This window comes from Colius striatus, chromosome 1 (genome assembly GCF_028858725.1).
Source record: "Colius striatus isolate bColStr4 chromosome 1, bColStr4.1.hap1, whole genome shotgun sequence".
In the NCBI taxonomy this organism is placed as follows: Eukaryota; Metazoa; Chordata; class Aves; order Coliiformes; family Coliidae; genus Colius; species Colius striatus.
The window spans coordinates 155,164,794-155,181,828 of record NC_084759.1 but is presented as its reverse complement, the minus strand read 5'-3'; the positions used below and the strand labels follow the sequence as shown (position 1 = coordinate 155,181,828).

General features: G+C 38.7%; 1 protein-coding gene across 5 annotated transcripts in view; it reads left to right on the top strand.

Annotated features, from left to right (window-relative positions):
• The window catches only part of IFT56 (intraflagellar transport 56), a 47,688-nt gene extending 31,125 nt beyond the window's left edge, over positions 1–16,563 (top strand). For 2 of the 5 annotated variants that reach the window (XM_062008049.1, XM_062010469.1), the window contains 6 exons: positions 225–313; positions 5,220–5,303; positions 7,422–7,491; positions 10,291–10,397; positions 13,999–14,132; positions 15,498–16,563. In XM_062008049.1, the coding sequence (XP_061864033.1) occupies positions 225–313; positions 5,220–5,303; positions 7,422–7,491; positions 10,291–10,397; positions 13,999–14,132; positions 15,498–15,609 (596 nt within the window). In that variant the 3' untranslated portion in view covers positions 15,610–16,563. Of the gene's footprint in view, positions 1–224; positions 314–5,219; positions 5,304–7,421; positions 7,492–8,116; positions 8,162–10,290; positions 10,398–13,998; positions 14,133–15,497 lie in introns of those variants that run through there. The other 3 variants (XM_062008864.1, XM_062009671.1, XR_009820035.1) reach the window with 3 other exon arrangements.
• The last annotated feature ends 472 nt before the right edge of the window (positions 16,564–17,035 follow it).

Sequence of the window (17,035 nt, the reverse complement as noted above, 5' to 3'; positions counted from 1 at the left end):
ATTGAATACACACTTGCAATGGTATGCTGTAGAGGAAGTTGGCAAGATGATCCAATAGTTCTTCTAACCTCTGCTATGGTGCTTTGCCTGAAAAGGCAAGTTAGACTATTTTTAGAAGCTAGCTGCTTTCATAGTTGCCACAAATCTTGGCAGTGATTTCCATTACCATGTGATTTCTTTATTTTTTTAATTCTCCAAATCTGCATTTCTCTTTTGAATTTTAGATACCGTTCCAGGGAGACTGTGCATGTCTTCCTGCTTCTTTCTTCTTAGACAGTTTGGTAATGTCCTGATTTACCTCAACTCAGTCAAGGTTAGTATTATTATTTAGTATTGGTAGTAGTCCTATGCATGGAATCACTGCTTATGGATTTAGACGGTTCTGGGAGAATTAGACTGTGAGACACTATGTAAAGATAAAAAGATGTGGGAACAACAGAAAACACAGGAATGACAGTGGGACACAAGGGGTGAATACAGCAAATGGATGAAAACGTAAAGAAGCAGTTTATAAGACAGCATTGTGCAGCACCATGGCCATGATGGTCTCATCACACTTGTGACGTAACCTTTCTGATCAGCCTTTCTGATGGCATTACAGGACATGAGAGATAATAGATAAAGTGATAAAGGAAGACAATGAAAAAAAAAAGTGGATATTTCAGGGTGGGCAGCACAGAAGAAAAAACCCAAATGTTTTCTTAAAACATATCAAGTGAGTGATGGAGATTATTGTCACTGGTTAATAATCGGGGACAACATTTCAATGAACAAGAGTGTGCAAAGAATATAGGACATGGAGGACCTTGAAAGTAATAAGACTTATATTTTGCAAGGAAAATGGTCACTGAAGGGCTAAGTTAGGGCAGTATTACCAAAGCAGTAAGCTGAGAGTATTATTTTTGCAGAAGTAACCTGATTGTACCTGCAGGCAATGTTGCATTTTTGAAAGTACGCAAAGGAGTTTTCAGTTATCGTAATGCAGCATGATCAGATCACCAGTGTTCAATGGATGTAACTTACAGATATCCAGTTATAAGTCAGAGGTGAGGAAAAAGAGAGAGGCTGGAGTTATAGGGTTAAGTGATTGCAGTCTTGTTTTAGTGATTTGAAACTAGAGTTCCTCTATATTTGGTAGGAAGAGAAACAACAAGTAGAAAGAAATTATTGGTGAGATAGACAAGATGAGCACAATTACAGTGCTCTAAGGAGGGTGAGACCTAAAGGAAAACATGTGGTTGTAATGGTGCCAAAAGCAGCTGATAACTGAAAAATTATGAAGGTGTAGTGTTTTTAAACTTTGTCTGGAAAGAGGTCATTGAAGAAATCCCAAGTGGCTGTAGCCACTGGAATGGCTCGACTGTAGTGGAATGAAGAGACACCCCACTACCCCTAAATGTGAGGAGAGGGAGAGAAAGAGAGAGAGAAAGAAAGTGTTTCTTTCTAACTGAGCCATGTGAACTTCAGATTTGTAGTTATAAGTTATCATCTGGTCTCGATCTATAGCTAATTCCCATCTCTTTCCATTTCCTTTAAACAGTTCTTAAAGAACTAGTTCTAACCTGGAAAGATTAATGTTATATGTCATTACTCAACACCTCCCAGGTATATGGGAAAGGTTAGAAATGAGAGAGTAGCATCTGGGGAGGCAAATGGAGTTGCCTTTAATTTTGGAAAGTAAGGCTAGTTTTTGTAAAGAAAGGAGACAGAAACACATAGGACAATAAACATAAGAGGGTGGAAGTGGGCAATAGAGTGGTCAGAGGATAGGTCAGAATCACGAGGTAAGAGAAGTGCAACATGCAGGGGATTAGGTGAGAGAATTCTGTGTCTGTGAGGGTGTACAGTGGAGGGTTGTCAAAAGGGTTGGAAAGAAAATCTGAAGGGAAGAGTAAGACCACAGAATACTCGTTATATTGTAAGATGTTAGTAACAGCCCACACAGAGGGAAATAGATCTGTTCCTCATCTATAATGTTTACAACCTGTCAGGAGGGATGCAGAAACATTGACAAGTACAGGTATGCAAGCCTTCAATCCTGCTGTATTTATCAAGTAGGAGAAAGAGCATTCTTACCTTGTCAGAGCTGGGAGAAATGGTTATATGTGTATAGGAGAGGGAAATTGTTGTCTGACTGTTTGCTGGGGTATTTTGTTTTGTTGAAGGTATATAGAACTACACTTGCACATTATAACATGTATATGTGGTTCTCAATTAGCAAGATGAACTTGTCTACATGCACATGCCTTTGGTATCAGTAACCATATATCTGTTTTGATTTGTCACATATTTAGGCAAAGATGATAATTTTAAACAAAAATGCCTTGTTTTTCAGAGTTGTAACATGAATGTGTTGAGAAAGGTGAAGCAAAGTATTAAGAGAATTCAGTATAGAAAAAGAGTGATGCCTTTTCCTGCACAGTGATGTACTCTTATTTGAAATGCTGGCCCCCTCAAATGTGGAAAGAAAGATGATTCTGGGGATAATTGGAAATTGAAATATTGTCTTAAAAGATTTAGAAGCTTGTTATTATTTGATATAGAAAGAAGTTCAGAAAATAAAATTACACTAAATGAAGATTAGAGTAAACAAGGTAGACTTGAAACCTCCATTTGTATTAGGACAGGCTGAAAACAAGATACAGCTTGCTGAAACTGCAGCTAATTCACTGTGTCTTTGCAAAATAAGAAAAAAAAAAAAAAGCTTTTTGTCCCTCAAAACACAGCTGCTTTATGGAACTCATTGTCATAGTTCAAGGTGGGCTTGAGGTTGCAAGTTTGGAAAGTTTTATAGCTTGTATCTAGCAAATTATGCTGTTAAGTAAAATAGGAATTTATTACATTCTTGAAGGCAATCGTAAGTACTGGCAATTTGAGACATAATGCAGTTGATAAATACCAAGGACTAAAGTTTTTTGCCTACTACCACTGTCTTTGGTGGTTCTTTTGAAACAGTTGATCATTCTTATCATTTTTTAGTGGAGATTAGCCACTGATCAGATTTACTTAGGTCATTCCCCTTCTCTTCAGGTCATGGGGATACAAATAATTCTTCCTGTACCATGTTACAGGCAAGATTTAGGTGGCTTTACGGTCACTTTTGTGTTCCATTCACAGGAATAAATGCCAGTAGAATCTCTGCAGTTCTTTAAATGGAGCTGTGCACTTTGTGAAGATTGTTTACATGATATTCTCTCAGGAAACACCACCTTCATCCATGATTGATTTAAACAGCTTTAGACATGAGAGTATCTCAAAGGATACCTTATTATAAATGTATTGCCAGCTGCTCTGAGGGTGACATTATAACACTGAGGATCAACTGAGAAGACAAGCTAATTCAGGCTCATCTGAGTTCTGGCCACAACAAGTGCTTCACTGTTCGACTGGATATTTGAGCATCTCGTTGAAATGGACATCACTGAGACCACTGTTAGTTTAATGAAAAGATTGAAGGCCACTAAAAAGACCACAAAAGAGTGAAGTCCAGTACATATAACATGGTTAAAAAACCCAGCCAGACAAAAAAACCACATAACATCCAGCTGCTGTGAATGTGTTGCACTATCTGCAGCACTGGTTCGTTGCTACTGGTTTGGGTTTTGCAGATGGTCTGGTCTCTAGTACAAATACAGACAGGATAGAATGTCACAGTTTTTGAGTTTGGTTACTGACAGTTTCTTTTTTTGTTTTAATTTAAAAATACAATGGGGGCTATTTGAACAGAAGGAACTATTTGTGCAGTAAAACTAGGAGGCTGCTCACCAGCTTTGCTTAACCTGGGACTTGTGCTGATTCATACGAAACTATCACTGAGGAAGAGTACAGTAAAGTGTTGTAATTCTCATATGGTGAAACCAATTAGTGCACCCTAAGGGTATAAAATGTTTTCACAAACTGATCTTAAACTTAACTGATTGGTTCATCCTCATGCTTTCACATAGCTTGCTATATTTCCTGTCTTTGGGACCCTAACATAGACTATTTGGATGAAACCTAGACATCTGGAAATGGTGGCAACCCCCACTTCTCCTCAAGGCACTAGCTCGATATATGTGGTGGACTGAGTCAGATGCTTTAACTGCCTGTGACAAAGAAGGAAAGAGGTTCCTGAAGTGCCCTTACATTCTGAAAGAAGATAGAGAGAACTGGGAAATGGTTTTACCCCTGGCTTCCCATATCTTTTGTACAGTCTCAACTATGCTTTTTACCTCCTCCCCACTCTTTAATGAGGGAATAAAACAAAAGTTTGATCTTCCTACACAAGCTCTGTTCCTTTTATAGATGTTATATAAGGAAAAACTTTTCTTCTTCTGCAACAACTTGCTGTTATGCACCCAGTAAGGCTTTTCTTACAGTAACTATAGAGGATAAAAGACCCTGTTGTTTTTTCCCTATGCTCTTTCATAAGCACTGCACCTCTGCTCAGCAGGGATCCTCAGTCCCATCTGTGCTTGCAAGCTGTGGTATTGTGTTCCACCTTACCTCTACCAGGTCTGCCAGCGCAGCAGTGTGGTACAATCCTGAATGTAGAACACACTCTGCCGACTTTTGGTCGTTTGAGTTATATTTCAATCTGGACACCTGACCATGATCAAATCTAAGCTATTTGGATCAAGCCCAAACATGAGGCTTGAGCTCAAGGACATCATATTAGACAGTGTGCTGCCTGGCTACAGCCTGATACTTTGGCTCCACCTCCAGTATGTGATCCAGTGTGTCAGACTAGCATCTGTCATATAACCAGATCCACAGGATCTCTTGCTGAACCTTGAGAAGTCTTGGAAAAACAAACTGTTCATCTCCTTAAGCTGTTTAAGGAGTCACCTACTTATTTACCATCCTAGTGGTGTAATAAGTGCTTGGGAGGTGAAAGAGACCATGGCATGTCTTCACATGCCCCAAGTGAAAATTACAACCACAAAAGCTGCCACTGCCATTTTGAGCTTGGAGTATTCTCCAGATCTCTCGCAGTTAATGCCGTGGAATGTTCCAGCTGTGTTTGTAGTCACAAATGTAGGATGGAAAGCCAGTCTGTAATTTTCTACCTACTGTTTATAAGTGCCGTATGTTCACCATGTGGGTTTCTCTTTCTCCTTCCCATTGTCTCGATATAGTCTGACTCAAATTTAGAGGGGGATACTTTTACTGTTACATACCATAAGAGGAGGGGGTTTGGTTTATTTATTTGGGTTTTGTCTATGTGGATTATTTTCCAGAGTTACTTCTACAATGATGACACTTTTAACTTCAATTGTGCCCAAGCCAAAGCTGCCACGGGTAATTTTAGGGAGGCTGAAGAGGTATGTATTGACTTTCTTAAAAAAAACAACAGTGGAAACATTTCCCAGCTACTCCTCTCTTTCCTTCCTTTTCTCCCTCCAGATCTTCATCTTGGTTGAAAATAAGCAGGTTTCTGGAACATCGACTTCCCCTTCTTAGAGGAACTGAAACTCTCAGTGAACACTATTCAGAAAAGATTATCTTGCTAATCTTGTAATGTGAGGTATATGGGGAGTCATGCTGCTTGTGGTGCATCACAAAAGTGCTTGCAGCTATCTCTAATTGATCAAAGAATGCCCTCTTAATCAGATTTCCTATGCTTTGTCTGGGATCCCGGGCAGTCTTATTGTTCAGACTGCTTAGGGCATGCTGAGCGAAAGACACTGAATAGTTAAAAGCTTCTAGGTGTCCCTAGAAATTTGTGTTTGAAAAAAAAATTCTTCCACTGGGAGATGTGGGAGGAAAAGAGGAAGTGCTCACTATCTTATTCAGCAGCATCCAGATGCAGCTGGAAGAGATTAACTTCTACACACAGCATTTTTTGTGTCTATGTGCAGTAGGAACTTAATTACAACTAAAATATGCGAAACCAAATAGCTATTATGAAGATGGAAGCAACATTTTCCGTAAGACCAGAAAGAAGACAAGCCAGGAAAAAAAAAAAAACCCAACCACGTAGTCTAAAGGGAATCATATAGATTTGATGATGTTGTTGTTTTCTTTTCTTTATAACTTTTAAAATCTTCAGGCTTTTCAACAGAGAGCCTCCCTGTTTTCCTACTTTGTCTTCACACACACCTCCACCCCATCCTCCGCCCTTAATTTTTGTGACCTGAAATTGCATCAGTCTTTACAAGAAATATCCAGGACTATAAACAACATGGATATATATTTCACTTACCATAATTTATTTAGATTAGTGAAAATGCAGGTATATTTAAAACTATGCTGTCAGGCTAAACTGATTCCTGAGACTATATAAAAATTATAATGCTGTAAGTAAGCTTCAGCTAAAGCCGGGCAACAAAGAAACACAAAGGTGTAAACTGACATTAATCCGGATTTTTGCTCTTATCTTCTTACAAATTATTCAATATAACCTTGTGTTATGTAGCTGATGCATTTAAATAACATAATTATGTAATTAAATTGATTAATGTGGCCTAATGTTGGATCTTTAGATTGTGATGACACTTTCATATAAAGATCAGCCTTCCCCAGTGTCTCATAAACTTGTAAAATATCTCCACAATATAGCACTTATTTAAAAGCTTACCTCCCTGGACATAATGAAATAAAACCTGTGACAAAGTGCTATTTACAGTGATAACACTGCTTTCTTTTTATTTCTTCCCTCTTCCTCCTTCCCCTCCCCCACAAAATTAGGAGGTCAGCAATGTTTCACCAATAAAAATGTCAGTAATTTGTTGCACACACAGTTTCAGTACGTACATCTGCTCCTATAAATGTGTCCTGAGTTTTGCCAGTAGCATCCTAATATACCTGCAGAGAGGCATAAATAGCTTTTTTTTTTTGTCTATGAACAAAGGCAGAATTCATTTTAAAATGTATCACTTCCCCTCTGCCCCCCATGCATCCTTTCAGATGTAGAATGTAATAAACCTGTGTTTGTACAGTAAGTTACAAAAGACAAATGTTTTGCCTCAGAACCTCACTGAAACCAAAATGGTTAGAAATGGCTCATTGCTGACCTGGAATGATCTCTTGACACTTATGCAGAGGAAAGGCTCACATATATGTGAAACTTCTAGTATTTCAAGAAGATGCTAATGTAATTGCTTGCATTGCTTTCTAAACAAACACATTCCAAATAGCTTTCCCCACAGGCCCCAGTGTTCCTTTGTGCTGCTTGTGTTGCATGGCCGCCCACTGGCACTTGTTCAGAGCAGGCCGCACCCTCTGTGCAGCTCGGCATTCTGGAGCCGTACAAGTCCCTTGATAAGCACTGCACGGTCTGAATCCTCCACCTACACCACACAGAGATGCCCCTACTCTCCTCAGGAAGCAGTGGCTGATGTGGCTTAAGCCTTAGCTACATGTTGAAATGAGGCAGGTCTGCCTTCTGCTTGTTTAAAAGTACACACATGTTTAATCTTTTCTTTTCCTTCTTCCTGCAGGCGTTCCTTTTGATCCAGAGTGAGAAGATAAAGAATGATTTTGTTTACCTTAGCTGGCTAGCTCGCTGCTGTGAGTCACTTTACTCTCAACATTGCAGAATACAGATCCTCCTCTATTGCATCAGTCTTGGCAATCCACTTTCCTAATTGAATTTAATGTTGTAGGTGGATTCAGGGCTGTGAAAGTGAAAAGCCGATGGCAGGGAGTTGTAGCGTGGGTGGTTTTTGCACCTTTCATACGTCTGGCTTCAGTAAGCAATTACTGCTTCAGTGCAAGGCTGTTAGAGTTCTGTCAATGCAGCTTTGTCCTACCCAGCAAACATTTTTTTCCATTGTCTACCCAGTTTCTTGAGTGAAGATTTTCTGTCTTTAAAGACTGAGTTACAACTCTAAAATGTTCAGAGTAAAACACAAAATAGAAGCATCTGTGCTGGATCAGGCCCAAGCGTCAGTCTGCCTCCAAGAGTAGCCAGGGTCAGATGTTTGGGAAAGAGAAGAATCAAGGAAAATACACAATATTTTTTGCCCTACCACACTACTCTTTGTGTTGTCCAAATTCCTGTGCACGAGGGATGTCTGTTATAATCTCCAGCATGAGGTTGTTGTTGTTGTTGTTGTTTTCAAAAAGCTTTCCCTTTCTTTCCTTGAACCAGGAAAACTTTCGCTATAGTAACAAATTTTATGTTGCTTTCCAGAACTGGTTTTTAAAATGTTGCAGAGTACACCTCAGTACAAATACAGATACAGTACCATGTGCAAAATGATATAGAGGTAGGCTACTCTAATGACTCAAGTCTGAGACTTCCTAGGCTAGTTTGTTTTCCTTACAGTGCCTCAACACAAAAATGGTCTCTTATCAAACAATTTTCAGTAGTTGTACTTGGAATGTAAATATGTATGTTTTGGGACATTATGGCATATCACAGATGCGGTCAACATCTCCAACATGATCTTTCCAGGCAGGTACATCACAACTATGGATGCCTTTCTGTGACTCTATTTTAGGACATGCCAGTTTATTTCCTTTTTCAATAAGCTGCAGTAGCTGGTTGTGTTTGAGTGGTTTAGATGTGAATGCTTCTGTGTTAATTTTTTTGATGGGAGAACTCCCTTTCCAAAGGGAATTCATAATTGTTCAGGAGACAGTGTTCATCCCTTTGATTCTGTGCTATAGTAGTCCTTTGACACATATCTCAGAATGCAGAACTCTTCAAAGGTGCTGCTTCTTATACAAGAAGTAGAATTAACATCATGATATCGATTAAAAATTTTGTAGCTCTTTCGTAGGACTTACTTTTTATTCTGGATTGTGCCTGTTGTCCTTCTGAATTGCTGCTGAACTTTTAGTAGAGCTGCTGCATTCTTTGGTGTCTGTCTTAAAATTCTGATTTTTCATTCCCAAACAGCTGTTAGAATTCTTTGCAGAAACAACTGTTCAGTGATGAATACAGTTATATTTTTGCATCAAGTATGTAAATTGCTATTAAGTACTTCTGGGTAAAAGCAGCTGTAGAAATTACAAAGCATTAAAATACATTCATGTCAGAGTATGATTAAGTATTGAGTCAAACAATTCAATGATGAAATATTTCCAAATGGCAGAAAGAACCAGAGATTCATCTTTTTTGGATGTCAGACAGTGTTTTTATTAATTAATATGGTTCTACTATTTATGCCAAATTCTTCTTGTAGAGGAGATAAAAATCCATTGAATTAGCACAGTACTCCATTTCTGGAGATGGATGTGTTGGCATTTGGAAATTAAGACCTGGCTGTTTGCCACTGTGTATAGTATCTGGAACTGATGGAAGAAAAATCTCATTTGATGTCTTACAGCCTCCTAAATGAGAAATGTCTATAAATCCTGAGATTTAATGTTACATGCTTATTGTTGATGATTGCCACCAAATCTATCTGTAACATAGGTATTGGCAGAGTGGACACAGATATGATAAGCTAAACAGTTCCTCTTTTGAAAGAGCACAAGAGTGGTGTATGCATGAACTGTTTGAGTAGCCGGTTAGACTTGCAAAAGAAAGGAATACTTAATTTCTTTTTTTTTTTTTCTTCCCAGTAGCTGTGCAAGTCTGTGATTACCAATATCAACCTCAGATTCGACAGAAAGGGTTCTTATCTCCAGAATATCAGATTTTAGAGCTCTGTGTTCAAACACCCTAGTAAAAATTCCACTAGCAGAGATGGAAGATTTAGATTATTTTCTTTTTTATTGTGTATGGCAGTGAAGTTTAAAGTTCAAGGCCAGTGAAAAGTTCTAGTCATACTGGCAACTTTAAAACCAGCACAAAATCTGAAGAACCTACAAACTTTTTTTTTTGTAATAGAAAAGTAATGACAAGTTTTGTTATGCTTGGAGGGGCTTTGTGCCCACACTCCCCTTTTAGTTTGTTATGAATTGGATGTTTAGATTGAGGTAGGCAACAAGTATTAAAGACTTCAGTTTGGTGCCAATTATTTATTTTTCTGTGTGTAAGAACACATAATCCTAAATCTCACCATCTAAATGGATTCACACAGTTCATTGTCCTGCATGAAATAACTTCTCTAGTGCTTTCCATTCTGTTCCTTAATCACATCATGAGAGTTGTGCTTATTGCTGTATCTGTGAAATGTAAGTTGATGTATAAGCACCAAAATTACTCCTCTTGACGTGGCTGTTCTCTGATGAATTGGCTGTTAACGGTAGTAAGGCAGAAGATAGGGACAAGTTTCCCTTCCCAACCTCATGCTCACAGGGTGAGGCACACATTTACATTAAGCAGAAAAATTTAGGAGCATTTATTCTGCCTGCCACTTAGTATCATGCATGGCATGTTCTTTTCGCAATCCCAGCTTTTTGTCGTTATTGCAGATATTATGAACAAGAAACCACAATTTGCCTGGAAGCTCTATCTGAAAATGGAGACCTCAGGGGAGTCCTTTAACCTATTGCAGATCATTGCAAATGATTGCTACAAAGTGAGTCTTCTCTTTAGAACTTGGCATATGGCATGTGAGTTCAGTGATTGTACCAATAGCCGTGTTTTTCACAATTTTCCATCATTGTCATCACTACTAAACTTCCTAATAGCAAGACATTTAATAAGGTAGGTGGACTGGCAAGTATTAGTGTTTTAACCTACAGGCCTTCTTGGTAGACAACCTGCTGATTAAAATGTCCCTAAATTACTGCATGCTTGAGCCATCAATAACTGTAACAGTTTCTTCTCCTACCACAGATTAATTATTGGCCAAAATTATAATAAACTTTTAAGAAAATAAATAATGCAGCATAGATTCAGCCAAGAGCCTCATGTTGCACTTTTTTTTCTGAGATGGTGTTATTTTTTTCTTAAAGCTTGTAATGGCAACAAGAGATACTCCTTTGTTAATCTTAAGGAAATATAAAGTGAATTCCCACAACTACTGTCAGCCCAAGTGAGGCAAAGGGACATGGTGTATGTGTAATTAGGAGTAAAACTACTCAGAAAAAAAACGATGAGCTTAACTGCCTACAGCGGAATCCCCATTAACACGTAGTAGTTCTTCTTTGTAACCACTTCTAGAAGGGGCTTTTCAAGAGATGAAGTTAGACTAAGCTGTCTAACATTTTAAAAAGTCAAGATAGACAAGACAATGTCCACTTTAATAAGGGTGCTCTAGGCATTTTAGAACTAGTTATGATACACGTAACCTTACTTGTATTAAGCTTCTAGATTGTTTACTAGTTCTGATGCTCTGTGCAAATACACTGCTGGCACACCTCCTAATTCTAGTTTATACAAAGCCATGTTAATAGTGAAGAGATCTGGGGAAGCTGATTACAATTCCACCTAAATTTCTAACATCTAATTCTTGAGATGGTGTCTATGCACAGTGAGACATAGCTCTGATCCCAGTTTTTTTGCTGTACTGCAAAGCATGGAAAGAAAACATGAGAGCTTCATCCACAGGATGGATGTAGAGACATAAAAGGAAAACTTGTTTGACAAAACTGTAAGAGGATTTCACTATAGGAGAAAGAAAAATTAGTTGTCCTTTGCAGAGTATTGCTGTGCAAGATTTCAGCAGACAAGAATAGGATGCTGTATCCGGTATCCTTTCTGCCATCTACAAGGTTGATTGCACTGTGTTGGGACCTAGAGGAGTAGCAGCTCAGTGGTAGGAGAAGAATTTTTTGAAAAAATGTCATGATGAGACAGAGACCATCCACTTTCCAGAGCCAGAAGTTACTCGGAGAGCAACCAGATTAGATTTAATTTAAATTAAATCTAGAATGTAAAGAGAGATTGTCATTTCGTGATTTGAGCAAATAGAGTAGTTTGCTGTTTTAAGGTGGCAGATGTGAGAAGCAGAGCAGAACACAAGTAGTAAGTGTAAAGCTTGTAGATCTGGTTCAGTGGAGTCTAATGCAAGTGCATACACAAGTGGTAGCAGCCATTAGCATAGGCGTATTACACAGTGACAAAACTTGCCATCACAGAGGCAAGGCAGGAAACTGAGTCTTACTGGAAAGGCTCCCAATGATTCTCAGTTCAGCCAAGCTCTCTAAAGAGCAGCAATATCCACATACCATCAGCAACTTTTTTTTTTGCTGTTTTCCTTCATGTGACAAAGTAACACATTGTCAAAATCCCAACAGATATATAACTGAAAGTTTGAAGATCTGCCTCGAGATCTCAAAAGCATTCTTCTAAAACTGAGCAAATTATCTCTTACATGTCTTTCAATTATTCAGTCCGCCATCTCACCCTAAAAGTCCTATGGCTTGAGCAAGTGCCTATGCCTCTGGTATTTCCCATAGCTGCAATTTGTGTAAGCAAGTGACAATCAGACCTCATGTAAAATCTCTCTCTGGACCGTTTTAAGTCTCGCTTAAATCAGTTGATTACTTTGCCTAAATTCTTCTCAAAACCTTATTGTACTCTAGAGAAGAAGTAGCTCCACACTTTGGGTTCCTCTTAAAGCTCTTAAAAACTACACTTACAGGACTAAATTTTTCAAATTATGTGTCAACATATGGCCATAAATGACCACTCCAAAGACCAAGGAATTTCATTTCAAAAAATATTGCTATAGTGTTATAACTTGTCCTTCTACACTAACAGCTATTTGTACCTCTTCAGCTAAAGGACAAGGCCTACATTGCCTGAGTTTATGTAGCATTTTCCAGTTGTTTCTAAAGCATTAGATAGTATTGGAAGTGCACAGACAGCACCACAGCTGTACCTTAAGAAGGCAGTCACACTACATTTCACTCAACAGAATGCTGAATGAACACATATGGAGCAAGATCAACAGTGTCCTGAGACTAGATGTCGCTGGATACCTCGTTGCTGTGCATGTAATTGTTCAATGAGGAATCTGGGATGGGAGGCTTCTGGCTAATTTCTTACTGCTTTTCATGCAATAGCCCATTTTATCTATATCGAGAACAGCACATGACTTGGGGCAAAGCATTTCCTGCTTTTATGTCAGATAACAGGACATTAAACCAGTATCAGCTGAATGGAACTAGATCAGGTGCCAGTTCAGAGAGATCAGTACTCATTTTTTTCTTTTTAGCTGACACATCTGATAATGCTTGTACTCGCTATCTTTATTCCCATCCATTTAAGTGCTTGCCAGTTACCTGTGGTTAAAATCACCATTTATGATAGTGCTCCTGTAGTACCTGTGTTTCTCTGGTCAAAGTTCCCAAACATAACTCCCACAGCCTGTCCCTTTTTGCCAGCAGATGCAGGCTTGCAGCCACCAAACGCTGGGAGGCTGTGCTCAGTCTACCCTCTGTGCTCTCTCAGGGGAAGTTTGCGGTTGCTATACATTGCTATACAGGCTTGCCCAAGTGAAGAACACTCACAGATAAGGTTTACATGAGCTACGGTGACTTCAAAAGCCACAGTTACTGTAGTCACTCCTTTCACACTGAGTTGCCAACCAACTTGCTTCATGTTCCTCTTCACAAGTAGAGAACCTAAGGCAGAAACGGTAGGGTACACAGTGGATTTTCCTATGCTCAGGAAAATTTGGGATTATATTATCACTGAATCTCATTTTGTATTAAAGCAGTGAAGAAGAAAAAAGAAATAGCTCTAAATTAAACCCAAAAGACATTCAAATATGTCTCTGTGGTCACTTTTAGATAAGGAAAAGTGGTTCCATTTTCAAATGTCTGGACTAGTTAGAAGTCGATATTCTGTCAAGGACTTTGGTATAATCGGCACAACACTAGATAGGACACCTCATAAAAAAGAAGTTCTGTAAGCTGGTGTTATCTATGTGTGATCAAAACAACAGTGCTGATTGTTGCCAACTAATGGAGTTCACAGTGCAGTTTGTCTATAATATGTTCAATGACATAGACCAGCAATGTTATAATACCATCTGTTTCCTTACAGTAGAACTGAGGTTTGCCTGTTCTGTGTCACTTGCTGCCTGCAGAAAAACAGGAAAATGCACATTGCTTCTATGACTCACTGCTGATTTCATAGAATGATTTCAGAAAACCAAGCTCAAAATTTTTAATCACCTTCTGAAAGAAGGTCATATAGTCAGGAATAATGTTTCGCTTTCTGTGCAGATGCGTCAGTTTTACTATGCAGCCAAAGCCTTTGATGTTCTGGAGAGACTGGACAGTAATTCTGAATATTGGGAAGGCAAGAGAGGTGCCTGTGTGGGTGTCTTTCAAATGATCATAGCTGGCCGAGAAGCAAAGTGAGTATTCTGTGTTGTATCTGAATTTATTTTGCTCTTTTCCTATTTCCAGGTAGCTGTAAGCCAGAACCATAGTCTTATGAACCATGTCCTCTTTCAGCTCTTTATTGACCTTTCAGAGAATAGACACTGTGGCCAGTGGTTCCACAGACAGTTGTCACTTTGCAGTTTATCTTCCACACCAAGAGTTATAGAATATATGGTGGAGAGTAATTTATCAGCAAGTACTATGAGTTGCAGGAAACTGAAATACATTAGTTGTTACACTAGGAAGAGCTAAGTTATAGATGTAGTATGTTCATGAACTGAGGGAAAAGAACTTCATTTCCTGTTGGTGGTGTCAGAATGGGAAACTGTCACATGACGTTTTAAGGTTCATAGGACAGAAGTAAAGAAACATTTACTCAGCACTGTAGGAAGGACATGATTTCTCTAAACAATGAGTAGATAAGACCATTCACTAAAGTTTGCTTTCCAAAGGTACTGTCTATGTCAGACAAATATACTTAATTGATGAAAGCTTAAAGAAAATTATTTGTGTAACTGATAAATTTTGCTTTGGGACCATTTCACTGGATGGGAGAATGGTAGAGAACAGTGAGGCTGTATTTAAGAACTGTTCCCTCGTGAATATTCTGCTGTGAAGCCAGATGGCCATTCTCCCCCGGCCAAAGCTGCCGTTTCATATATGACTGGTATGTGTGTATCTTGGCTTCTACACCTTCCTTGTATTCCCTTCTCTGCTGGAATAATCTCATTAACTACTGCACCCTTCAAGTGTCCTTTTAGCAGTTACTGCAGTAGATGCAGTAAAATACACATAGCTTGCCCAATTTTCAGTCTGCATTCGAGTTCTTGCTGTAATGCAGCTGGCAAACTGCAGCTTCATACTGGGTTATCTTACTGGTAACGTTCATTTCCATGTTACTTGTATTTATGTGTAAAGTGATTTGGCACTTAACTAGTATAGCTAGATGCTGCTATACTGAAGACTAGCAAGTGGCATTTAAGATAAATGGGAAAAAAAAGGTTTGCTTTGTCCTGGAGAACTGTTTTGCAAGAGTAAGGGTTCATATATAAAAAACATACACACACACTAACTACACCAAACTAATTACACTTTGATTTTTTTTTTTTTACTTTTTATTCCTCTCCTTGTTGCAATTGTATACAAGACTTTTCTTACTTTCTTCTTTGTACCCTGGGATTTCATCTACTGCACATTTTTCCCTATTCCTGCTCTGCAGATGAAAGGACTTCTCAGGCTCGGAACCACGTTTTGCACAATAGGTTGGGTGTAGGTAGTTGTTTATCATATCAGTTGGGTTTTACCCTCATTTAAGTCCTTGCTTTTCGCCTTTGTAGAGAGACTCTGCGGGAAATACTGCATCTTCTGAAGAGCACCACTAATTCTCAAGTAGAATATATAGTCCGCATCATGCGAAAGTGGGCCAAGGAGAACAGAGTCCCTGTTTAAGTCAGTGCCACAGAACGAACCGGGTCAGTTGTGTGTGTGGCTGCAAGATGCGCATCCTGGCTTCTCTTGTGCATTCTGAGTATCCTCAGCCTGGTTGATGGAGAGAAGCAGCAGTTCACTGCAGTGAGATTGCAAAACGTTAAGCAAGGGTGTTTTTGGGTCATGGTGGTTGCTTGGTTTTAGGTTTTTTTTAGTTAAAGCTTTACTGGTACTTTTGCTGTTGCACTACTCTCTATTCCTCATTCAAAGTTTCAGTTTTTTAGTAGCAATTCCAACTGTCCACAAGTCACAGTGCTCCTCAGATATACCCCATGTTTCTCCACACGAGTTGTTGGACTTCTTTGTGAAGGCTTTTTTGAGCAAGCCTCTGGCCTCTAGAGAAGAAATGTTTGTTAAATGACTGAGATAAATCTACTTCAGCGAGTGATGGAGTGTGGTAAGTAAAGAAGATGGTGGTGACAACCCGATACCAGTATTATGGTATCAGGTGATACATTAAAGACTTCTATCTGTTACGTATCTGGCATAAAATACAAACCATATTCTGAGCAGTGTCCTTTTCTGGATATATCTCAACAAGCAATACCTTAGTTTCTTATTTTTGCCTGTTAAGGATTGTTTTCTTCCTTACCATCTTTTTCAGAGCATGGAGATTTGACTGACTGTTTTGTTCAATCTTCCTTTGAGCTTTGACACTCAAAACATTTATTTATGTTAATTCTCGTGAATAATCCATTTCATTTGGCAGTCTGATGGATAGAAGAAGTGGATGTTCTGAATCATTTTCTTAAGCATTTACCACCCTCATTAGCAATATATTTGTTGTACTTTGGGAATTATTATACGCTCCTGTGTTTTAAGGAGAACAGTTCAGGGAATACATAGTTCTAAAGGAAGGCCAACAGTTGTAACATAGAAATGTATTATATGTTTTGTAGTGAAAAAACATTTTGTATTCTTGTAAAAGAAAAATTTACATTTTGTAAATTTTTGAAATACAAAGTATTTTTTTTACCTTTTGGGGGTAAAACTCAGAATACTGAATTATCTGCTGTCTGTGGTTTGATTAAAGCTCTTAATTCAATCTACAGTTGAATGTCTTGTTGGTCTGTGTTGCTTCATATTGCAAAAGTCACAGAATCGCAGAATCTTAAGAGTTGGAAGGGACCTTGAAAGATCATCTAGTCCAACCCCTCTGCTAGAGCCAGGACCATTTGTTTTGCTGTGGAAGAGGGCAGAGTAGTGACCGGTTGTGAAATGCATTTTCAGTAATCAGCTGAAGGCAAGTCAATGCCTGGTCCCGATTTTGTGGTAGTCTGCTGAAATTAATGAGTCTGGGTGTGTGTATGGAACATATAGACATTCCTGCCATATAATATGTCAATGCTTTAAGCAAAAACTGGGTATTATCATTCAGGTATTTAGA